Source organism: Phyllobates terribilis, unplaced genomic scaffold (assembly GCF_046119375.1).
Source record: "Phyllobates terribilis strain yellow unplaced genomic scaffold, ASM4611937v1 Scaffold_14__1_contigs__length_39327217, whole genome shotgun sequence".
Taxonomy (NCBI): domain Eukaryota; kingdom Metazoa; phylum Chordata; class Amphibia; order Anura; family Dendrobatidae; genus Phyllobates; species Phyllobates terribilis.
This window is the reverse complement of record NW_027362774.1, coordinates 11,424,531-11,450,000: the sequence shown is the minus strand read 5'-3', so window position 1 is coordinate 11,450,000 and position 25,470 is coordinate 11,424,531. Positions and strand designations below refer to the sequence as shown.

Here is a 25,470-nt window from a genome sequence, read left to right as displayed (position 1 = left end):
TCACAGTGGAAAGAGTTTAGGTGGAAAACAATTATTACAGAGAAATAATACGTCCCCGGTCGGCTTTTATGAGGGAGATAAACAAGTCGGTAGTTTGCGGCGATGCTAATGGAAAAGGTTTATTACACTAGAAACATCTAGGAATGTTTTAATGTATCTGGAAACAGAGGAGGGAAAATGCACAAGTGAATTATGGTGACCTATTCTTAAATTAGTTGTAGGAGCGGCACAGATAGAAAAGTAGCGTCTGCCGGTAACGTAACCAGGAATGAAGACATTATTGAATACTATGGCAGGCATTGCAACTTAGACAGCAGCCAACTCCCCCATGCAAATGCATGATCCACTCAGCCGAGTGTGCATGTGTTACTTTGCTAGAAAGTGCAGAGCAAGCAGCTGCCCGTCACCTCTTTTCCCAGCTGTTTAATTCCTACGGAAACAGAAGCATCAGGCTTTGCATCCATTAAAAATATTATGTATATACATACACACTATTATTATTTTTGGCCTCAAATTATTTATTTGCCTAAAATGCATGCATTTCAGATTTTTTTAAATCTACTCAACAGGATTCCCTTTAATGACCCAGAAAACAGAAATGAGTATTCCTGGGGATAGACACGAAGCAAACTCTACCTTCTTCTTTATCTTCAGGAGATAACTTTTCTTCCACGTCTTCCGTGCAGCCTTGTGTCTCCTCGCTCGTCGTAGACACGGTGTCCAGAGCGCCGCGATGATCCCGTTCATGAGTCCTTAACTGGCTCTGCAAGAAATCGTGGAGGATCAGGTAAAGTTGGAAACCCACAGACGAGTTGTCCCATTATTTCTGCCCCATAGCAGGAGCCGTTTTGATGCATTTTTGCATGCAGAAAAACAGTGTAAATTACAAGCAATTTTTTTTTTAAATATATATTTTTTGCGTTTTTGATCTCAATGTGGTAAAAATGCTGACACGTGCATGTGTTCATGTTTTAGCAAACATGGTGCCAGGAGGTCTGAATGTCAGCATGCTCGCCCAGATGAGCCTGCAATGATTGACAGTGTCAGCTGCTATGGTGCTGGAGCTGTCAATCAAAGCCAAGACACTTGAAGAGGTCTATGAAAGCCATTCGTTCACAGCTGTCCTCTGTATACAAGGCTGCTGGTTTTTGACTGTAGAAAATATTAATGAAAAGACAATTCCGTCCTACCTTGTAGTAGAAGGATGCTTTGCAGTCTTTGCAGTCGTACTTCATGGTTTTGCAGTGGTTGATCATGTGGTTCTCCAGGTCGCTGCTGTTTTCTGCTATGTGCTCGCAGATGGGGCACTGGTAAGGCTGTCTCTGGCGATGGACACGCAAGTGCTGCTTTATGTAGCCTTTGTTATCGCTGGTGTAATGGCACAGGCGACATCGGTAGGGCCGCTCGGAGTCGGGTAAATATTCCACCAGGTTGGTGCCGGAGCCGAGGTCACTGTTGCATTCGCTCTGCGCGTTGTCCTGCAGCTCTTTCAGGATGTCTTCATCGGTGGCGTTCTGATCCGTCCTCTCTCTCAGCTTCTCGATCACTTTAAGTAACGACATGCTGATGCCGCCCATTTTCGTGGGAGCTTCTGCCAGTTCGCTTTTTTCTTTTTCCTCCTTTTGAACACTAGGCTCTTTTCCGGGAACTTTTGAAGACTCCACCTTGGAGCAAGATACGAAGGAGACGTCATCGTCGTCTTGACCAGTATCTGGATCGATGGTACTGGAATTACGGATGAGCCGGACACTGGTTTTGGGACATTCGACCACTCGGATAGGCATGGTCACCAACGCTTCTGCCGCCAATGAGTGAAGTCTTAAGCACTCGGAGTTTGTCCTCCTGCGAACGGGAGGAGAATTCTCAACCGTCCCTTCGAATCCTATGATAATCTCTTCACTCTCCACTACATTTTTATCGGCATGGTACACTTCCATAGCATCTGCGAGCGGAGACTCGTGAGGGACCACTTTCTTCTTCTTGACGTCCACTTCTGTACTGATCACGAAGGGTTTCTGCGGACAGGATTCTTCAGCTCCGGGCAAACGCTCCACGATTACATTCATGTGGCCCTTTGTACTTTGGCTGCAGCTGATAATTTTCTGTGCGGAGGACAGAAGACTCTCCCGGATGAGGCTATCCTGCACTTTTTCGGGTAAGGCGCCGTCGACGACGACTACTTCCGTCATTGGGGTTGGGGCACTAGTTTGGCTTAAAACCTCAGTGTTTTTGAGAGGTTCATCCATGGGCACCAAGTTATTCTCCTGCACGGCGGCGTCAGATACCTGCACCTGCTGCTTGACGTAAAGATTTTCTGAGAGCACCGATTCGCTTCCCTGCGGTGTGTGAGCGACGGTGGAATCTGGTAAGCCAGCGGACTCGTTCTCCTCTTCAAAAATGGGGTAGGAGAAGTCGACCTCCCCTGCGTGTTTCCAGGCGTGGGTTTTTAACATTCGCTGTTGACCGCAGGTATATCTGCAGATGAGGCAGCGGTACAGACCGTACGCTTCGTAGGCGTACCATTTCTTCCTCGCCGGCTCGGCGCCGTCCGCACACGTGGAGTCCTGCTTTTCCTCTTGGGGCTGGTTTTTACTTTGCGAGGGAGCGGTGACGTCGTTTTCGCAGTGCGTCTTAATGTGCGTTTCGAGTTCGGCGTGGGTTTTAAAAGTCAAGTGGCACTCGGAGCACATCAGGATGATTTCGTTATGCTGTCCGTGATTTTTCACGTGGATGGTGAGGATCTCAAAGGAAGGGGAGATAAATTTGCAAAGACTGCACTGGTAGAACATCACCTTCTTATTGTTCGGTGCGGGGCTATTGGCGGCCTGGGTGTGTGGATTGTCCTCCTTGATCTTTTTGGGGCTGGGGTTTGCCAGTTCAGGCTCCTTGGATGGTGGAGCATTAACCGCGTCATCTGGGTACGAGCGTTTATTTCCTTCTGAACTGTTGCTCAATCCTTGGCTTTTCACCATTGCTGTCAGTTTCTGTATCACATTAATCAGGGGCTCGTTGCTTTTCTGCTTCGCTACCGACGTTTGCGTCAGAGTAACCTTCGCATCGGGAAGCAGCAGCGGTCTACCTTCTTTATTTCCACCACCGCTTTCCTTATCTTCCATCACACCTGCAAAGACAAAAAGGAAGTCGCTTAGTTTTCTGTAGACCCCAAATGATCAATTAGGAATAATAATAAAGAACTATTGTAGACATCAGGTTTTTAGGTTACATGTATTTTGGAAATGTTTTTCCCCCTGTATCACAATCTACAGTATATAGAGGCATTATCAGTCATTGTACAGGAGGAGGAGGAGGTGAGCTGTGACATCACCTATTGTGAATGGTGGATCCTGTGTTATCTACTGTATATAGAGGTGTTATCAGTCATTGTACAGGAGAAGGAGGTGAGCTGTGACATCACCCATTGTGAATGGTGGATCCTGTATCTACCGTATATAGAGGTGTTATCAGTCATTGGGATCCTGCCTTTAATAGTAAGGAGCCTGCTGAAAAGACTAAAAAAAAAAAAAAAGTCCCAGTGCCCAATACGAAATCTCATCTACCAGTACATTAATGCACTAATATACTCACCACCTGAATGATAGAGCAAACCAAACTGGAAACAAGGAAAAAAAAAAAAAAAAAAGAAAAAAAAAAAAAAAAAGGGACTGTCAGCTACAGGTCATGGATAATCTGTCAGTAAAACCTTTAAAGCAAGTGGTAAAGGAATTTGGCGGCGGGCCATCGGCTCACATGGCAAACAAAGGCTAAGTGAACTTATAAACGGTGACTTTTCCAATGTGACCCTCACATGCGCGGCAACGTCTAAGGGACAGGAGAGCAAACACTCGAGGTCTGGAGCGCCACTTAACAAGGGATCCGACAAGATGTGGAGGGGAGGAATTCACCACGTATACCTCCATGTATGTCAGTGTATGGGCTTGCTGCAGCTTATGTGCACGTAAAATAAAAAGTACATGGTGTATGTCTACAGAGACAGTCCTCTGTGTGGCCTACGCCATTCTACACAGATAAGCCTCGCGACCAGACTGCGAAAAGGTGGTGAACGCACATGGATGGATCGGGCAGCTCTCAGCTCCGGGTCATAGATGGGGGTCCCATCATTGTTGGGATACAGACATTGTGGGTGGACTTCGTGGACGTGTGAACTTGGCTAGACATCGCTATATTAATCGATCATGGTAACTCTTGTCAATATATCGCTTTTACGTGGCACATGTGATAACTGTGGATAAGCGGACCCGTGGAAGTTCGAGTTCTGGTATCCGACCGACCTTTAATTTAAAGTTCAGTTCGGGTACCAGAACTTGAACCCCATTGAAATCAATGGGGACCCCAACTTTGGAGCTGGAAACTCGCTCTATATACTTATTTCACATGCATTCATTATCTTAGACATCCACTTTAAATCCACCAACATCCAATGTGTGTGAAAAAAATATATGTGGATCCTGAATCCTGCAGCAGAGAAAATAAAAAAATCTGCAAGATGAGCTCATGGAAAAGCCACGGATTAGACGTCTTGAATGACCCCGTGCACCTCTGATGTGTGTGTACAGTGACTAAGACATGAGGTCGGGACAACAAAGCGGAGTTTTCTTGAAGGGTGTAAAAGTGATCTTAAAAAAGGAAGTGCACACTAAGAAAAAAAAAAGGAGAAAGTAAGCCGGGATGAGATCACTTCCCTCTTCCCTGGCTGTAATAGCACCACAGCAGTAACCGCTGACAATACTGTGGTATGTGAGGAGGGGGCGCGGGTCAGGCTGCTGCCGCCGCTTATCACCTACTCTGGAATGCTAATTCCTTAAAAGGCCGCGCCGCAGATCTCTGGTGATGCCGCCGCTCTCTGGTGACGCCGCCGCTGCAACCATTGTAACCTGCGCTCCTGGGACGACAACAGCAAAACGTTTCCTGTGCAAACAACCTACAGCTTTCCGGCTGCTGCCAAACTACTACTCCCATCAGGGCTGCTTCTCTCACACACACTTTTTTTTCCTGTGTTTGTAAATGCTTGTTAAGAATAAAAAAAATAATTAAAAAAAGTTTGGTTTCAGAGCATTTTTTTTACCAGTGACCTCTTGCTGGTCTGATAGGATCAACATTCAGCAGCAAATGAGCACTGCAGTTACAATAATTAGCGGCCAGTGAACGGCTGCATATGAAGCCCCGGCAGACCGATATAGTGGACAGCCCCTTTAATGGCATTTACATTTTGATGGCCTATATTTAAAAGTGGTAACCCGGCTACATTCAGGTGAGCGGGACTGGTGACATCACTTCTATAGCTGTGATGTCATCGATGCAAAAGTGAGTGGAGCTGAATTCCCCCTTTAACCCCACTGGTTCTGACCTTTCAGATGACGGCTGTACCCACTTACTGGTTTTGGATGTCACCCATTATACGTGGGACTATCCTCGCAAAGGCCAGTGGTTGGCAGCGGCTCTCACTTAAATAAAATGCAGACCCACAGTAAAAAAAAAAAAAAAATGAAAGGGGTAAGAGGAGTAGCCTTGAATCCCCCCCACTAAAAATGTATTTTTATTTTGTATGGAGTCACGTCAACCATCAGATTAAATCAGCCGAGGTCATAAACGGCGTCTAACAGTTATCACACCGCGATCTACACCGCCACAAATATACATTTTAACTAGTAGCTCAAAGGCAAGAAAATATCTTACCTGCCCCTGATATAATCATGTGACCTACTAAAAATTCCAGGAGCGGAGAGTTCAGTCGTTTACCCTCCGGGCCCCGGAGCTGAACTCCCGAGGAGAAGGTTGTCAGTTTCTGTAGCCACGTTTAGGATGTACATTCAGTATAATTTGTGAGAATAAGGCCTTGTTCAGATGGAACGTTTTTTTTTGGCACATTATATCTGTTTGGCTATTAACATATTTTTTTGCAGGGATAAGTTATAGATTGCTGGGGATCCGACTGCTGGGACCCCGAGTGACTATTTCCAGGCAGTATTATCCATAAGAAGTCTCAGGATCTCCTCTCTTAGGGGGTGATGAAGCAAGGAGAGTGGGTACCACACAGCCCACGCCACGTGGTCACTAACATTTGACAGTTTCTGTAATCTCAAAGTCTCAGCAGCTGCTGAAAAGCATCTACACTTTGTTTCCACAGAAATCACAGGAACTTAAAAAGCAGGAGTGGGAGGAAGGAGGCTATTTTCAGCCCTCGCGAGCTCCCGGCGTACTTACATGGCTGCGGATTCCTTGCATTCTGCCGCAGCCGGGATATCAAATGTCAGGTTAGAGCGACGGCTCAATATAATAAAAAGGGGGAAAAAATCTGCAAAATGTAAGTCGCTGGAAACTTTCTGCCATGGATTTTGCAGTAAAAGCTACGTGTTCTCATCAGATTTTACCTTCGTTATTGGAAATGGTGACGATCCAGCACACACTGAGCACGCTGCAGATTTCCAAGCAGATTTTTCCCACTACGTGCAGATTGTGTTTTGCAAATCTTATAGTTCCCCCTAGTGGTGGCTGCAGACAGGATCTTATCATGTATCTCTGTATACAGGGAGCTCCCCCTAGTGGTGGCTGCAGACAGGATCTTATGCATCTCTGTATACAGGGAGCTCCCCCTAGTGGAGGCTGCAGACAGAATCTTATCATGTACCTCTGTATACAGGGAGCTCCCCCTAGTGGTGGCTGCAGACAGGACCTTATCATGTATCTCTGTATACAGGGAGCTCCCCCTAGTGGTGGCTGCAGACAGGATCTTATCATGTATCTCTGTATACAGGGAGCCCCCCCTAGTGGTGGCTGCAGACAGGATCTTATGTATCTCTGTATACAGGGAGCCCCCCCTAGTGGTGGCTGCAGACAGGATCTTATGTATCTCTGTATACAGGCAGCTCCCCCTAGTGGTGGCTGCAGACAGAATCTTATCATGTATCTGTGTACAGGGTGATCCCCCTAGTGGTGACTGCAGACAGGATCTTATCACGTATCTCTGTATACAGGGAGCTCCCCCTAGTGGTGACTGCAGACAGGATCTTATCACGTATCTCTGTATACAGGGAGCTCCCCCTAGTGGTGACTTCAGACAGGATCTTACCATGTATCTCTGTATACAGGGAGCTCCCCCTAGTGGCGGCTGCAGACAGGATCTTATGTATCTCTGTATACAGGGAGCTCCCCCTAGTGGAGGCTGCAGACAGGATCTTATGCATCTCTGTATACAGGGAGCTCCCCCTAGTGGAGGCTGCAGACAGAATCTTACCATGTATCTCTGTATACAGGGAGCTCCCCCTAGTGGTGGCTGCAGACAGAACCTTATTATATATCTTTGTATACAGGGCGCTGCCCCTAGTGGTGGCTGCAGACAGAACCTTATTATATATCTCTGTATACAGGGAGCTCCCCTTCGTGGTGGCTGCAGACAGAACCTTATTATATATCTCTGTATACAGGGAGCTCCCCCTAGTGGTGGCTGCAGACAGAACCTTATGTATCTCAGTATATAGGGAGCTCCCCTTGTTGGTGGCTGCAAACAGAATCTTATCATGAAGCCACCACTACTTAACTCTTAGTTGTAGGCCTTTGCGTGGGATTTGGAGTTCTCTGTATAAAAAATAAAAAAAAAAGCCTACTTTTCATCTTTTGGTCTTGAATTTGCTAACTTAAGCCTATAGCTCAGTTGCGCACATGTCTGAATCACATTTTTTTTATGTGGGAAGGGGTTCAGGATGAAGTTCCAGAGACAGGGGCACAGATGAGGTGTGAAACCAGTCTTAGACGTACAAAATGATATCACGTGTATCCAAGGAGCATCACCAAAGCAAGAAATGCGCTCTATTAACTGTACTGTTTGCCTTTGCTGTACCAGAGCCAGGAAATATAAAGCCTACGGTTTCCTCTTTAATATCACAAGTGCCTCTCACAGACAAGAGAATAGTAAAACTGTGACAGTCGGTCGTGATAGCGTCATGTAGTGCTTACTCTAATGACGAGTCTGGAGAAAACTTCATAGTGACACGGTGAAGCTTTGACCAACGGCGGGACTGGGCCCAAGACCCCCACCCCAAGAATAAAGCGGCAGAAGAGCTCCTCTTCCTTGGTTTTCCTCGTGTATGTACACACGATCTGTAGAACAACGCCTGCTCGCTGCCCGGTTCCTTCCTCCAAGGTGCCGATCACATTAGTTGGCGCAGTTTACAGACAAAAGATCTTTGGTCAATACTTGGCGTCAAGAATTGAGTGGAGGTCGGGCATGGGCACCCCTGCTCCATTCACGATGGGGCCGCAGAGTCCCAACCTCTGGATCACTGCGGACTCCCAGGCTGTCCCCTATCCTATGAATAGGGGCTACCTTGGGGGTATTCTGGGAATAACCCTTTAATGACCGCAAAGGCAGGAACCCTTGAGACACCAAGCAATCCGTGGAAAATGTGGCCATAGACATAAGGCAACTTGTACGGTGATATTTCCTCATTAAACAGGGTATTTTGATTTACGAATAGTATAGACTATTTGCTGTCACTGAGAAGAAAACTAGTCCTATCCATGTCCAGCTGTGCACGGTTTATCCCCGTGTATTGGAGCTCGGTCCCTTGACGTGAACGTGGCAGGAGTGTATATAAATAAATCACATTCTCTAGATACCCTACATCTGCTCAGGGCCGTACCTCAGCCCCGGCTGATATCTGAGCCCCGTGGGTGGGTCCCAATGTGTTCAGGATGTGGTTTGTGAGAGATACATAAAGCTGAATACATAGAAGGGAAAGAACAATGGCCACCGGGGGACAAGCAGGTACTCATTAGTTGCTCTGTGCTTGCTGTCACTGAACGGCAATAGCCATTGCTTCCATCTAGGTAACCTAACACCATTACATTGTATCAGTCCAAACAATCCTCTGAACACATCAGCAAGGTTACCTCCTGCTCCTGTAGCTGCTACAATGTGTCAGTGCAGATACTGGATGTGTAGTACCTGGCCACGGCCACTATACAGGGGATGGAGCTGTGCAGCTCGGCAACTGAGCACTGCCGGCCGCCGGGGACAGCTGATTACCAGGGGGGTACCACCTCCACCGATCAGATATTCATGACTTATCCTAATGTTAGGCCATCAATGTAAACCCCTTTAAAGGGAGTCTGTCCGCCCAAACCAAGCACACAGCCTTGTAGGGGATATCGCCACTATAAAAATCACACCTTTAGTGATCTAACTGCCTCTGCGCTCGAAAAACTGAAGTTTAATGAAATATGAAAATTAGTTTGCTTGGTGCACCCTGGGTGTGGCCAGTGCTTCGCTCCGGCCACTGGTTTTGCATGACCCCGCTTACCTCACTGATGATGGACAGCTCTGGTTTGCCAAGATTGAGCACTGCCTAAAAAGAAAACAAAGATAGTTGGTGCTGTCCATCACCAGTGGGCAGAGTGAAGTACTGAGACCCCCTAGCCACACCCAGGGTGCACCAAACACTAATTTACATATATGATTAAACTACATTTCCTGCAGAATGGAGGTTCTTAGAAAGTTATGATTTTTTGTAAGAGCTATGTGCTTAGATTATGCTCAAAATTATAACCTACAGGTGAGAGATTTTTCTGGGACCCCCCACAACACAGGGGTCTTGTACTCAATGTTTGAACGGGATTGTGGGGAAAAGCGTCCCACATGACTAGATCAAATGGCTTCTCCCGGCACACAAGCGGCGCTTCAGAGTGAAACAGACACCTAATAACACCATTGGTGTCCAGTTCATGCTGCCTTTGTTTCAGGCACCATGAATCCCCTGTCAGGTTCCATATCAGCCATAATTCTGTTGCATTGTCCTCAGTGAACCTCCCCCAATTGCGTCACATGCAGATTTCACACCGTTCTTTGTTTGGACATTGGCGCAGATTTTATACCCAACAATCCCTCCTAAACTGTGAGTGAATGGTGATTGACGAAGCCTCCTCTCTGACATCTTACTGGACCTTTATGCTAAATTTTGGGGCAGATATAAGATGTGAGACTGTAAGAAAGCCTCAGCTGTAAGTAGTATTTGGATATTCACCCAATGGTGGATTTTATAGAGGAATTAATCTGCGATAAATGAACAAAGTGCTCATGGCGATATTTTTCCAGTAAAATAAGGACACCATAATGGAAACTAATTCCAGTCTATAGGGTCCTCACGGTGCAGTGAGCATTTGTCTGGGACGGGGTTCGCCTGTGCACGATTCAAGTCTCTCCTTTACCAAAGCTAAACTGCAGTTGTGACCAGAGCCACGAATCCGACACATGTGGACCTGACCCTTGGAAGGATAAATTTGGTCTTTGCTGCAGTCTTGCAACGGCGTCCATAGATGGACTTTGCTGCAGATTTGGACATATGGATTCATAGGTCTGTGAGACACGGGTTGTGCTGGCAACACTCGGCCCGACCCCTGAATCCAAGGGCCCCCGCTAACCAGGGTACGGCACATATAAGGTGGTAGGGCCATGTTGAGCAACTGGTATTTAAAAGGGTTATGCTCATTTTTTAGAAATTGGCGCCTGATCGCTGGGTGGTCCGACCACTAGGACCCCCCCATCTAAAAGGTCCAGAGAACAGACTCTAGCACCCCCACTCCATTCACTGTCTATGGGTCTGAGTACAGCGCTCATAGACAAGGAATGGGGCAGGGCGGCGGTGCACACGTTCATCCTCCGGCCGTTTTAGAGGGGGGCTATGCTGTTCCCCAGGGGGTCTGATCCCTCTAATCAGTGCCAACTTCTAAATAATGAGTATAACCCTTTAAGTGCCAGCTTCTTAGTTCACTGACAGCAAACAGAGATCTTAAAATGTATATTTAAAGAGGCAAAACGTCTATAAAAGCCGCATCTCGTGTATTCTGCACCTTACAAGCGCCACGGATGGGACTACAACTCCCAGCATGTCCTGATCCCCATCCAAAAGGAGCTTCTACAGACACCAGAGACGGGGGGGGGGGGGCATTTAAATGCTTCTTTGCAGCTTTTGTAGGGACAGGAGACTGGCGGGCAAGGCATGCTGGGAGTTGTAGTCCCGCCGCAGTCACGTGACCGCCCTCCGAGAGCCGTTACTGTCGCTGTACTCGGGCAGGGAGGGAGGGGAAGCTGGCAGCCTTTTGTTTTGGTCAGGCAACGTGACAACAAGGAGAAGGGGGCAGGCCACACACACAGCAGAGGAGGCAGACACGGCCTGTTACCAGCTCCATCCTCCTCCTCTCACCGCCGACACTTCACCGCAGACCACCCGCCACCTCTCCGCCCCCAGTCTAACAATAAACCGAAGAAATAAAACCTTAAACGTCCTACCGGGTAAGGAAGAAGCCGCCGCAAACTCTCCTCTCCGCTCCTCTCTCCTCTCAGGCGTTTCAAAATGGCGGCGTGCAGGAGGTGGATCACGTGACACGACATGACAGGTCAGGTGGGCCTCGGCCGTGACGTCACCGAGGGCTCGGCAGCGGGAGGGAAAAATAGTGGGCGGGGCTAAAAAGAGGCGGGAAGTGGCGCCTCTCACACACACAGACACCTGTCTCCTCGCAGCGTACGTGACGCCACAGCGTGACAGGAAAAAAACACAAAATGTCACCTCGTCCACTCTGTCCACCATTATACTAACACACAACTGTCATCTATTAAACTGCGAGCTATATCTGTCCAGAGCTGCTGTGCATTACTACAACTCCCAGCATCATCAAAATCCTATCTAGAGACTAGTTACTTCAAGGATAACCCTCAGAACTGGCGCAAATTTCTGCCATTTTGTGCAACTTATTACATAATTCTGACCATTTTGTGAGGGATTATCCCTTCAGAATCACATATGTAACATTAAAAAAAAAACAACATTTCAGTCAAAAAAGCCCCAAATCTCAGTCAAAAAAAGCCCCTTTTGTGAGGGATTATCCCTATTTAATCCCTTCAGAATCACATATGTAACATTACAAAAAAATCCAAATTTCAGTCAAAAAAGCCCCAAATTTAAGTCAGAAAACCCCAAAAATTTCAGTAAAAAAAAAACTATTAAAATCAAGTTTTAGGACATGAATCATTTCTGTGCCATGATTTAGCCCTGTTGTCTTATATCCCCCGTCTCATCTATTTTTGTCAGGAATTGTCCATATTTCATCCTCTCCAAGCCCAAATATTAACCTGACAGAATAAATGTTTAAAAAATGCAAATATGCCCCAAAATTTCGGTCAAAGCATCCAACATGGTCTAATAAAGTCAAGTTTTAGGACATGATAATAATCTGCGTGCCAGATTTAGCCCCGTTGTTGTATATCCCCCTCCTCGTCCATTTTTGTGAGGAATTGTCCATATTTTGCCTTTCCAAAGCGCAGATATTAACAACCTGACAGAAAAAAATGGTTAAAAAAATGCAAATACGTCCCAAATTTTAGTCAAATAAGCCATTAAAGTCCAGTTTTAGTGTATACGATAATCATTTCCGTGCCATGACTTAGTTCTGTCTTTTCCTAACCACCGTTTTCGTCTGTACGACCATTTTTTGTGAGGAATTCTCCATATTTAGTCTCTTTGAGGCACGAATATTAATATCCTGACACAAACCTGTAGTAAAAAAACAAAAAAAAACACAAAAATATCCCAAATTTCAGTCAAAAAAAGCGCATAAAGTCAAGTCTTTTAGGCCGAATACATCAATATTTTTCACCTCATGATTTACTATTGTTGTATCATCCGTCATCAGATGTTATGTTCCTGGTATTTATATATGGCTGCCGTGAAGCTATTATTTATTTTTCATATTTCTACCTCTTTTTTTATGCGAGAGCGTCCCGTCATTCTCAGTCGACGGCTTTGCGAATCTTAAAAAAAAATCTGAAAAAAAAATATATATAAAAAATTGCGTTAATTTAAACAGAAAAATTAAACAAAAAGTAAAAATATTGCTTTAAATATATAAAAAAAAATTATATATATATATATATATATATATATATATATATATAAATTGAGCAAAATATTGCTTTAATTAAAAAGATCAAAATAAAGAAACAAATTAAATAAAAAAAAATAAAAACTGCCTTTGGTTCAATCAAAAATGAAAAAAAAAGCTAAAATAAATTAATAAATGATTTGAATTAGATAAAAAAATAAATAAGCTAAAATATTGCTTTAATTAAAAAAATTAATAAAAAATTAGATAAAAACTGCTTTAGTTTAAGTAAAAAAAATAAATGAAAAAAATCTTGTAGTAAAAATAACTAGATAAATGCTTTGAATTAAATAAAATATAATAAAAAAATAAAAATCTTGCTTTAACTAAAAAAAATAATAAATAAAACAAATTAAATACAAAAATAAAATTAAAAAAATTGCTTTAGTTTAAATAATAAAAAAAAAATAAAAAAAAGCTTTAATTTGTGTAAAAATAAATGAATAAATGCTTTGAATTAAATAAAAAAATAAAAATCAAGGAAAAATGTTGCTTTAATTAAAAAATAATAATAATACAAAAAAAAATAAATGCAAAAATAAAATAAAAAAAATGTTTTAGTTTAAGTAATACAAATGAAGAAAAGCTTTAAGTAAAAATAAATGAATAAATGCTTTGACTTGAATAAAAAAAAATAAAAATAAAAAAATAGTTTTTTTTTTTTCTTTTTAATTTTCTTTCTTTTCTCTGCAGCTAGATTTTCATATACAATAAAGCCGCAAAATAAAAAAATTAAATTTGATGGGAATTTCATCGCTTTGCCTGATTAAATTTTGATGGAGGCTGAAGACCCTACTCACCCCCCCCACCCAAAAAAAAAAAAAAGCGAGTGTCTGATATAACCTGACTGACATTCGGTATAATTATTAGTATTTAATTACGGGATTTTTATGAGTGACACATCAGTGGAGCGAACGGGGGTAATTATTCGGTCGTGAGTGACAATTTTTTAAAAATGTATGCTTGTCACTGACAATGATGGACATTTGCTAGGCGGGGGAATCGAAAGCTGCCACGGTTTGTTGGCCGACGTGACTGACGTTAAGGGTTTTTTACGTCGAAAAGCTGAAACCATAATGAATCGGTTATCATATTTATGAGTGACAATCTTAACAATGCATCGGGGTCCCGGCGTGGACATGAGTGATACCATTTAGATGTAAAAGTGAGATTCGGGGCTGCTATAATAGGTCTGCATAGCTTGCACTTTATTCCCGGCTGTCATGCACAGAGAGCATTCTTCATTAAATGTCACGAGATGGCAGCTCTGACAGCGGGGAAAAGTAAATGTGGCCTAAAGGTGCGCTTCAAGACAATATGCATAATATATTTCACCATACCTTCGTCTTTTTTTTTTTTTTTTTAATATATTAAAAAAAAAAAAAGTAATTTGCGCTGCATGGTAATTTTTCATGTCCTGCCAAACCATTCTCAACATTTGCTAGAAATTTTTTAAGGGCTCCCCCCAGCTTCGTAGAAACACCATTAGGAAAGTCAGTTCCTGACTACAAAAAAATAATCCTTAACTATTAAAATCCACGAAAGGTGTACAAATGCCTTTACTGCGTAGAAGCGGGAATTGAGAAGTGATACCATAAAGATCCTCCGGGAAGTTCAGACGTTACAAAAGCTAACTATATATAGGAAAAAAATGTTAAAAAATTTTTTTTTACTTTTTTTTTTTGGGGGGGGGGGGTGGCCTGGAAAATATCACTCTTTCTTGAATGCCAATTTTCACGTGCAAGCAAGAGGTAAAATAATATATTTTAGACAGGGAAGTTACATAAAAAAAAATAGTTACATTTTCTATTACGTTATTTCATTTTTTTTTTCCCACTCCGCTAAAAAAAAACAACTATATGAATAAAAAAAATATGGAAAATATTCCAGAAAAAATTTTTAAGACTAAATTCAAGGCCTTCTGCATAAATGGCAGTAAATCGGGATTTTTAAAAATGTAAAACTGTAGCCGGGATGTCACTTACAATTTCAGGACTGCAGACACTTACATGAATTATTCCTATGCTCCTATTTGATATTTCTCCTCCAAACTCAAAATTTGGTTTAACTTCCATGGATGAATTATGGTTTCAAGATATTTTTTTTTTGTATATTTTTTAAATATATTTTCAAAGTTTTTTTTTTTTAAATACTTTTTGAATTTTTTTTTTTTTTAGACAGGGAAGTTATGTTAAAATTATATATATTTTTTAAATATATTTTCATATATTTTTTTTAAATACTTTTTGAATTTTTTTTTTTAGACAGGGAAGTTATGTTAAAATTATATATATATTTTTTAAATATATAAAAAAAAATCTAAAATTATTTTAAAAGAAAATCTTGGAACGTTTCATTAAAAACATAACATAATAGAAAATGTAACCATTGCAAAGCCGACCATAGTTGGCAGTAAAAGAAGCGTTTACAAGTTTCAATAAGTATCTCGACACGTTCACTATCTGCGTATTAAATGGGTGAAAGTGAGAAGCGCTATGAGAAAGATCCGCCGGGAAGTTCATTTGTTCCGAAAACTTTTTTTTAACTACAGTATATACAAAAAAATTTTTTTTATTTTTTTTGGAGAACGTGGGTGGACCTAGACAATATTGATATGGACAGCTCTTTGCTCCATCCCAATTCGCATGTGCAGACGTGTCAATTATTTTACATTTATTTCACACAGACAAATTACATTAAAAAATATATTTATTAAGCATTAAAAAAATTCTAAAAAAAAATATCTTCAAGCTACAATTCATACATAAAAGTTAAACCAAATTAAAATTTTTGAAAAATCTTAATTTAAATCCGAGAATAAGAATAATCTGTGTAAGTGTCTTTAGGCCTGAAATTGTAAATGACATTCGGGCTGTATTCTCATTACACAAAGACGGTTTACTAACAGTTCTCTCACATCTATGCAGAAGACCTGGAATTTTGTTTAATTTTTTTTTTTTCTGAAATTTTTTTTTATTTGTCCCCTAAATTTTTTAGATAATTTAAAAAAAAATAGAAATGCAACATTAAAAAAAATTTAACTATTGCAAAGACGTCCATAGAAGTGTTTAATTAGCTAGTGTAACTAGGGATCATGATGGACATTGTGGACCAGGGGTTATAATTTTTTTTTAATTACTATAACTTTTTCCTGGTTGGTTCTAGATTTATAATATATTGTGTAATGCCATTGTGATATGTTGTTTTTTTTACAGAAGTAGGAGAGCTGACTTAGTTACAGAAGTGAAAATGAAGAACCAATTGAGGTCACCTGAAATACCGCAGCTGAATAGTGAATCAGGTCTGTCATATAGCAGCCATGATATTTTTGTGCATTACTATACCTCCACATACCACCTTTTCTCACAGATGAAAAATAATTGGCATGTTCCTCAGCATCTGATATTGGAAAGGTATTTTCCTATTGCTCCTACTGGATAATGCATTGCAGCAACACGTTGCATGCCCATATAATGTAAAAAGCATAGGGACATCATCAATCTCTGTCTAGGCCATGGCTGTCGTAATGTGATACATGTCTGGTTTGGGCATTCTCCTTCAGCTTTGGCGCTGCAGAGCATATTTTCTACAAAGTAATAAGTTACCAAACCCATCCTACCTAGTAAAAAAAATCCTACTATCACTAAATAATACAGATGAGGGAATAAATTTGCAACACCCTGGAATACTGATGTGACCGTTGTACCGGAGTCTTGCAAATGACCTCCTACCTGACTGAATCCCCAACGCCTCGGCCAGCTAATCAAATCGGGGATGTCGGCAGATAGAAGGCAGTTCACAGGGCTCCCCTCCAGCAACCATGGAGTATTGAAATGACCACTGGACTGGGGTCCTGAGAAACGATTCTCACATCTGTACTAAATATGGGCAGCATGGTGGCTCAGTGATTATCACTGCAATCTTGCAGTGCTGGGGTCCTGGGTTCAAATCCCACCAAGGACAACATGGAGTTAGTACAGGTGCATCTCACTAAATTAGAATATCATCAAAAAGTTAATTTATTTCAGTTTTTCAATACAAAAAGTGAAACTCATATACTATATAGAGTCATTACACACAGAGGGATCTATTTCAAATGTTTATTTCTGTTAATGTTGATGATTATGGCTTACAGCCAATGAGAACACAAAAGTCATTATCTCAGTAAATTAAATAATTAACAAAAAACAACTGCAAAGGCTTCCTAAGCGTTTAAAAAGTCCCTTAGTCTGTTTCAGTAGGCTCCACAATCATGGGGAAGACTGCTGACTTGACAGATGTCCAGAAGGCAGTCACTGACAGCTCCACAAGGTCCCAGAGTCTGGAGGAAGAGTGGAGAGGCCACAATCCAAGCTGTTGGAGGTCTAGTGTGAACTCTCCACAATCAGTGATAGTTTGGGGGGCCATGTCATCTGCTGGTGGAGGTCCACTGTGTTTTATCAAGACCAAAGTCAGTGCAGCCGTCTACCAGGACATTGTAGAGCACTTCATGCTTCCCTCTGCCGACAAGCTTTATAGAGATGGAAATGTCATTTTCCAGCAGGACTTGGCCCCTGTCCACACGGCCAAAAGCACCAATACCTGGTTTAAAAACAACAGTATCACTGTGCTTGATTGGCAGCAAACTCACCTGACCTTAACCCCATAGAGGATCTATTATAGAGAATCTATGGGGTATTGTCAAGAGGAAGATGAGACTCCAGACCCAACAATGCAGACGAGCTGAAGGCGGCTATCAAAGCCACCTGGGCTTCCATAACCCCTCAGCAGAGCCACAGGCTGATCCCTCCATGCCACAGGCTGATCCCTCCATGCCACATTGCCGCATTGATGCAGTAATTGATGCAGAAGGAGCCCTAACCAAGTATTGAGGGCATTTACTGAACATACATTTCAGTAGGACAACATTTTGAATTTTAAAAACATTTTTCAAGCTGTTGTTATAAAGTATTCTAATTTACTGAGATAATGACTTTTGTGTTTTCATTGGCTGTAAGCCATAATCATCAACATTAACAGAAATAAACACTTGAAATAGATCACTCTGTGTGTAATGACTCTATATAATATAGGAGTTTCACTTTTTGTATTGAAGATCTGAAATAAATTAACTTTTTGATTATATTCTAATTTAGTGAGATGCACCTGTATGTTCTCCCCATGTTTGCGTGGGTTTCCTCCAGGTTATCCGGTTTCCTCCCACACGCCAAAGACATACTGATAGGGAATGTAGACTGTGAGCCCCGATGTCCCGGTGCCCATAATGTCTGTAAATTGTCTGAATTGTAAAGAGCTGCGGAATATGTTGGCGCTATATAAATAAAGAGATTATTATTATTATTATTATTATTATTATTATCTGTGGCTATAGTCACATGCGGCAGACATTTCTGTGACTCAAGGTGCATGGATTTCTGCAAACTCTATAACGGTATATTCATACAGATTTTTTTTATGCAGTTCTTGGGCCGGATTCTGTGCCAAATCCCTCTTGGGCTACATTCCCACGAAGATCTTTTGGTGAGTTTTTGATGTTGCAGATTTTCTGCAGCCATTAAGTAAAATAGGTTAAAAAAAAATTGAATATAAGCAGCATAAGAAAAATTCACTAAAAACTCATCATGGGAACGTAACCTTAAAAAGTGCTACAAATCCGCTTGCAACAAGCCTCCCATTTATTATTCCCTATACAGAACAATAGGAGCACAAGCGCCAATGTAAAAAGTTGTAAATTTTATTCTAAACCAAAAAGTCCATAAAAACAACATTAAAATACACAGAAAGGAGAAATTATACCAGAAAATGCCTGATTCAGGATAAGTAAATGTACATTGCAGGTAAGTATAGGTACATTGCAGGTAAATATAAATAATCATGCACCCAAATGCAATTCAGGCTCTAATGTATATGTATCCCAATGCAGAGAGAAATATAGAAAGAAATATATAGGTGGATGTGTCAGCACATGGAGATCAAAAGACTAGGCGATTATCAAAAAGTAATAAATAAAGAATAATCAATCAAGTGTGGGTATCTCAACCCTACAATTAGTAATTAGATGCAACAATTCAATGTGCTGAGCACTACAAAGTCCGTTACAAAAACCCACCATAATTTCTCTCACAAATGTACATTCAACAACATAGTGCAAAAATTCACATATTTACCCGGAGTCAGGACTGATACTGCAAGGACACCCCTAACGCGCGTTTCGCGTCTTGGATTCCTTGGAGGGGTCCATTCATTTGAAAAGGAAACCTCGCCTATAGTGTAAATCACGGCAAAACACACTTTTTTTGTCACAGTTTTTATTGTGTGTGGTTTTTTTTTGGCTAGGTTTTTGTCATGAGAACACAGCAAAAAATACAGCCTATTGCTACACTCCATATTAATTAACATGCATCAAAAACTACAAAAAAAAGTTACTCAAAGCATGAACAGTTGTTCTAACAAAACCACACCAAAAAAACATGTTTTTTGGTGGATTTTTCAGCTTGAAAAATCAAAGTGAAAAAAAATATCTGGGTGAATAATACCCTAAAAGTGAATTGAATAGTTGCAAATTGTCTCTTCAAATTGTCTCATTAGGCTCGTTAAAGGGTCACTATTGACCTTTAGGATTGCTACTTCCTGTAGGTGGCACTAGAGTTTGCATATTTCCCAGAGGAGCATTGCGGCTTTTAAAGTCTTGAATAGTTGCAGAAATTTTTGCAACAAATCTGCTGTGTGTGAATATACTGTGAGTGTTTCTTAGCTACTGTCTGGTTAGTAATCGAAAAAAAAAATATCCTTGGTGCTTAAAATATTTCCTCCTTGTCAGGGACAGTCAAAGCAGCTCTACAATATAAGCACCCGACTGAATGACTCCCTATATCTAACCTTGAAAATGGGAATAAAGAAGCGAAAGGGCAGGTCAGACAATAAGAGAACAGAGTAGAGAACGTAATCTCCTCACCTATGTGAGTTGTGCGATTCCAGGCACAACTCTGATGACAGCATATAGACACTCCAATGGCTGCTGCTCAACCCACTGGATCCAGGACTAGGACCCAGAAAATACTATAGAGAAGTTGAAAAAAAGAGAGTTTAAAAAGCGCTGCCAATTCTGGACCAAGGGATGGGTACCAAAATATTGAGTATAAAAAATTATATTTATTAAAATGCTACGTTGTTTCCAAGCTGGACAAGCTCCTTCTTCAGGCATATACACAGGTATATGCCAGGTGTATATGCCTGAAGAAGGCCAGCTCTGAAACCCGTAGCATTTTAATAAATATATTTTTTATACTCAATATTTTGGTCCAGAATTGGCAGCACTTTTTAAACTCTCTTTTATTCCAACTTTTCTATTATACAGTATGTAACCTTTGGGGAAAGATGCGGTAAAGGGTTCATCCAAGGGTTTGAGAAATTAAACTAGCTGCCGCTGTATCAGTTACATCTATCTCTAACTAGGGTCGATGCTTCCATCTATCTCTAACCAGGGTCGAAGCTCAGCTGGTCTCACCTCGGCTTCCTAGAGAGAGGTTCTGTTGTATCGTCATGTGATTACGGAAGATAATTACTCTCATCAGCACCTGAATGCTATATATGATAGGCTAGGTATACGCTGCATCTTTGCACTTAGCCTTTAGTATATGGGATATTTCGGGCTCCATCTGACCGCACACTACGCTTTTCCATACAAAGAACCTCTGCAAAAAAAACATATACTGTGCAATGTTTTTTTTTTTTTTTTTTACAATGTGTCCTTCTGGTAAATGGATGCTTAGACATCCATCTTGACTGTGGCCAATGCCTCAAGACTGTATGCGCCCGACAGAGGGCACAAACACAGTATATACCTATCCATAGTATTACCATTGAGGCCACTGATTGGCTACAATAATAACACTCCAATACATTAAATTATCGCTCTAAGGGCTCGTGCGGACAACCGTATTTTCGGTCCGAGTGTAATTTTTTTTCTTCAATTTTATAACATTTTCTGCATCTAGTTTAAAGGGGAGCTCTGGGAATAATTGTTGTTTGCCCATAGGCTTTACAGTCGTGATGTAATGGCTTCACCTGGTCATCAAAGACCTGCACAGTGATGACAGTGCTGGACAGGGTGTTTGTTATTTTTAATCTCTTGGACAACCCTTTTAACTGCAGTCTCACCTGAATTTTCTGCTATTGTATGGAGTTTGGCTCATCATGACCTTCAGCCAATGATTGACTGTAAAGTTCATGTGGGTAGAGAACTTCTGCATCGACAGACAGGAATCTCATCAAGTACGTAACGATTGTTTTCAGCCTATTTTTTATGCAGATTACAAAAAAAAAAAACATTTTAATCCACTTTTTGCCCTGATTAATAGAAGTCTCATAATAACGATATTTTTTTATACCCTCATCTTGGTCATTTTTTTTTTTATTGGTGCTGAATACATACATGAAGAAAATATACTATATATGGACGTGCTAAATTTTGTGTTTGAGAAATGCACAATTACAATTCAGGAGCAAAAGGATACAGAAATGGCACTCATCAAATAATATTGTCACCGTGGAGGAAAAAACGAAGGGACAAAAATAAACCAGCACTGACCTTGAGATGGCAGCAGAATTACAGTAAATCCTTTCCAGCTCTGTCCATAGCACACAGCCGATTAAAATGTGCCATGGATGGAAACAAAAAAAAAAAAAAATAAATAATGATTGTTGTAATTTTATTACTGGGACATTCAGTCAATAAAATGAATTCAGAATGACATTCGCACTGTATACAATTCTTATTAGTTATTAGGTACGTTATAAAATTCACGCTTAACCCCCCTGTCTTTTGAACCCGGGTTTTATTGCAAGAGACAATGCTGCCCGTGATGATGCCTATAACGTCCACTAATCCATTGCAACCTTTTGATACGCGCTCTATACCATATCCATATAAATGATTATTAACGTAAACTAATAACATGCTCAATATGCTCACATTTGCTTAACCAGGGCAGTTCCACACACACACAGATAGGAAGTCCTAAGCGCTCTGCAGGCAATATAGTATTCTTCATGAATAGTGAAATAAACCTACAGTAATCACTGGCGCTGAATTTGCTCTGCATTCTAAATGAAACAATATTTTTATTACCTCCATAGACATAAAATAAGCTTACGTTTAACGAAATCGGGTTAGATTTTTATTTGGATCTATGGGGTCGACATAAAAAAAATTGCAGTGTTTTACATCCCATGCAGTGCTATATAGCCATAATACAAGTTTTATTATATTTTTATCAGCAGTTTGTTACAGAGCACAAATATAGTTAAACATCAGCAATAAAATGAATAGTGTTCAAAATGTTCTGTAATCCTTGCAGAGATGCTCTCTGGGCATATATTCGCTGTTGAGCTTCTAATGTTTAAGGTTTCTTAATCTAAGGTATATTTCGTATTTTACCTGTATATACAGTTAAGAGAAATATAAGGACAGGTATGAAAGAAATAAAATACCAGATGTCCTTACATGTGTATATAAATACCAATGTAGATGTACATATTCACTATCTATTAGAAAAATACAGGTGCATTATTAAAAGCATAATTCAGTTTAAAGAAAATGCCTTCCAGGCAAAACCGAACCTCAAGATATCCAAAAAAGACAAAGGTAGCACGCCATAGTCCAATATAGGGTGATATATTAACCCATCATGTCAGGGCAACGTTTCAGTCCAACAGTGGCTTGAAAATCCGTCTCCACTGTTGGACCGAAACATTGCCCTGATATAATGGGTTAATAAATCACCCTATATAGGACTATGGAGTGCTGCCTTTGTCTTTTTTTGGATATCTATCTATCTATCTATCTACAGTTGTGCTCAAAAGTTTACATACCCCGGCAGAATTTTTGCTTTTTTGGCCTTGTTTCAGAGAATATGAATGATAACAAAAAAAAATTTTCTCCACTCATGGTTATTGGTTTGGTGAAGCCATTTATTGTCAAACTACTGTGTTTTCTTGTTTTCTCTTTTTAAGTCTTAATGACAACCAAAAACATCCAAATGACCCTGATCAAAAGTTTACATACACTGGTGATTTTGGACTGATAACTTGCACAGAATTTGACACAAATGGGTTTGAATGGCTACTAAAGGTAACATCCTCACTTGTGACCTGTTTGCTTGTAATCAGTGTGTGTGCATAAAAGCTGAGTGAGTTTCTGGGATCCAGATAGATTATTGCATCTTTCATCCAGTCACTGACTTTTGTGGATTGTGAGTCATGGGCAAAGCAAAACAATTGTCAACGGATCTATGGGAAAAGGTAGTGGAACTGTATAACACAGGAAAACAAAAATTCTACTGGGGTATGTAAACTTTTGAGCACAACTGTATCTATCTATCTACAATCCTCAACATTGAAATTACATCACCAAGAAGGGATAAGTCTTATAATTCTGGAAATCATTGAAGGATAGAATAACAAAATAACATGTTCAAAACCTCTGGATTTATTTAGTCTGGAGTATGAGCACCTCGTGCAAAAATCCAGTCACTTCCCGCCTCGGCTGAAATCAGTGAGATTAGTAATGGTCGTCTGAGGAAGGTTCTGCCGCTGAATGCACTTGGGCCAAACATCAAGATCCGCCTCCTGTGTAATCACCTACCAAATGACGTCCCCGATGCACTCGAAGGGAGACAAGTCCGGAGACCCTGGAGGCATTTTTAGGCAACGCAGGCTGCTCATAAAAGCACCAGCAACATGCTGCCTGGCGTTCTCATGTTGAAAAAATGGCTTCTAGGGCACTTTCATGTTTGCTCGTGAATGCCTCTTCATGGCATTGCTTATGTGGTCTCCAGACCAATCTGCAACTATAATTCTATCCAAGACAAAAGCAGGACTCCATTCCAGCTTCCATTGCTGTCTTGCTCTGCTTCATGATAGTCCTCGAGAGCAGTAGCGTGAGGTCAATGGACACCTATAGTTGGACATCTGGCTTGTAGCCCAATGTTGTGCAAACATCTGATGGTTTGTGTAGACACTGTTTGACGCCGTATGCTTGGTATACGATGTCTAAAATCACTTGCAGTGCAGAATGGATCACTACACAACATTCTCTGATTTTCATGAGACCACGTGAGCAACACCATGAAGAGGCCTCCATGAGGGAACGTCGCACACTGGAACTACTCTCGGAATTATACTGTGCGGAGGCATAATGTACAGTAGCCGGACCCTTCAAGTCTTAATTGCAAGTACAGTAATAGCTCGTCATTACATTGCTTTGGTGGTGGAACCAGTTTGGCCATTTCTCTAAAGTGCCCTTGGAGCGATTTTCAACATGACAATAGCAAGCTGGATATCACTCATGTTACTGTGAACAGCCTGCATGGACTAAATGTGGTGCCATGGCTGCAGTATCTCCGAACTTGTCTCTGTCGAGCACATCTGGGACCTCATTGGTCGGTCATTACACAGGAGCTGCCAGCAGCGGATCTTGATGATTTGCCCAAGTGCATTCAGCGCGGAAGAACGTTCCTCAGACAACCATTTAGCATTATATTGTACAGGATACCACATTGGGCTTGGTCTATGCAACTACAGTTGTCACGTGACACCTGTATTGAATCTAATGATTTCCTAATGATTTTCTGCGACCTACCATGATTGTGACACACAGTAGTAAATGTTTCCAGATGTCTTCAACTTTATGTCGCTGGTCACAAGTTAATACAAGTCATATGTGACTGCGACTTGTCTGCAATTTTAGGCTTGGGCTATATTAAAAAATTTTGCCACGACCCTGGTTATGCAGCCAAAAATCTTTCTTTGCCACTGCTCCTTCACATGTGAATGAGGTTGCATTGCGACCCGCAATGTACTATGGCCATGACAAACAAGTTAAAAAAAATCCAAATAGTTTTGACGTTTATTGCGACTTGAAGGTCGCAATTTTAACCCGTTCACTGTTAGCAATCGTACAGAGCTAAATTGCTGAGTAGGCCCAGCCTGTTTTTTTTTACAGCAAAATCGCAAATCTAATTTAGTGATGTGACAGCTAATTGCAATAATGTTTTCGATCATATTACTTGTCTGAGAATTGCTGTTGGTTGGCACTTGTCGCCATGAGACCCCAGCCTTATCGTTCAGTCTAAATGAACAAAGGATCAATATTAGACAAAACTTTATTATGCATATTTAAATATAATTGTCATCACTACCAGTATCTAGAAATACTTAAGGGCGGATACAGACTATTTATGCTGTATTTAATATGATCTGTAAAGCCTGATTAAAAAATCTACCTGGAAGCACAGTTACCGATATGTGCAGACGTCTTTTTCAAACGGATTCCACCTCAAAAAGCATTAAAGAAATGTCAAAAAGAATGGACATGTGCCCAGCAATAAAAAATGATATTACTGTGCATGTTTCATGACTTGTGAATTCTTTTAACCGTTTGAGGCTTCAAAAGCTTTGAAGCAGCTAAAAGAAGTCACCATTTTTCCGACGGTTTCCAATTAGAAGTTGTCACTACCT

The 25,470-nt window shown here is 41.1% G+C and overlaps 1 protein-coding gene and 1 long non-coding RNA gene across 5 annotated transcripts in view; one reads left to right on the top strand and one right to left on the bottom strand.

The window, feature by feature from the left end:
* The window catches only part of ZNF507 (zinc finger protein 507), a 21,376-nt gene extending 9,950 nt beyond the window's left edge, over positions 1 to 11,426 (bottom strand). Inside the window, exons 1-3 of one of the 2 annotated variants that reach the window (XM_073659668.1) lie at positions 11,303 to 11,426; positions 1,191 to 3,121; positions 637 to 763 (exon numbers count right to left, since the gene is read on the bottom strand). In XM_073659668.1, coding sequence (XP_073515769.1) covers positions 637 to 763; positions 1,191 to 3,116 — 2,053 coding nt within the window. In that variant the 5' untranslated portion in view covers positions 3,117 to 3,121; positions 11,303 to 11,426. Of the gene's footprint in view, positions 1 to 636; positions 764 to 1,190; positions 3,122 to 9,317; positions 9,345 to 11,302 lie in introns of those variants that run through there. The other variant, XM_073659669.1, reaches the window with a different exon arrangement.
* LOC141175744 (uncharacterized) overlaps positions 11,094 to 25,470 on the top strand; it is a 158,381-nt gene continuing 144,004 nt past the window's right edge. For all 3 annotated transcript variants that reach the window (XR_012253054.1, XR_012253053.1, XR_012253052.1), the window contains exons 1-2: positions 11,094 to 11,305; positions 16,167 to 16,252. This is a non-coding gene — a long non-coding RNA (uncharacterized lncRNA). The remainder of the gene's footprint in view (positions 11,306 to 16,166; positions 16,253 to 25,470) is intronic.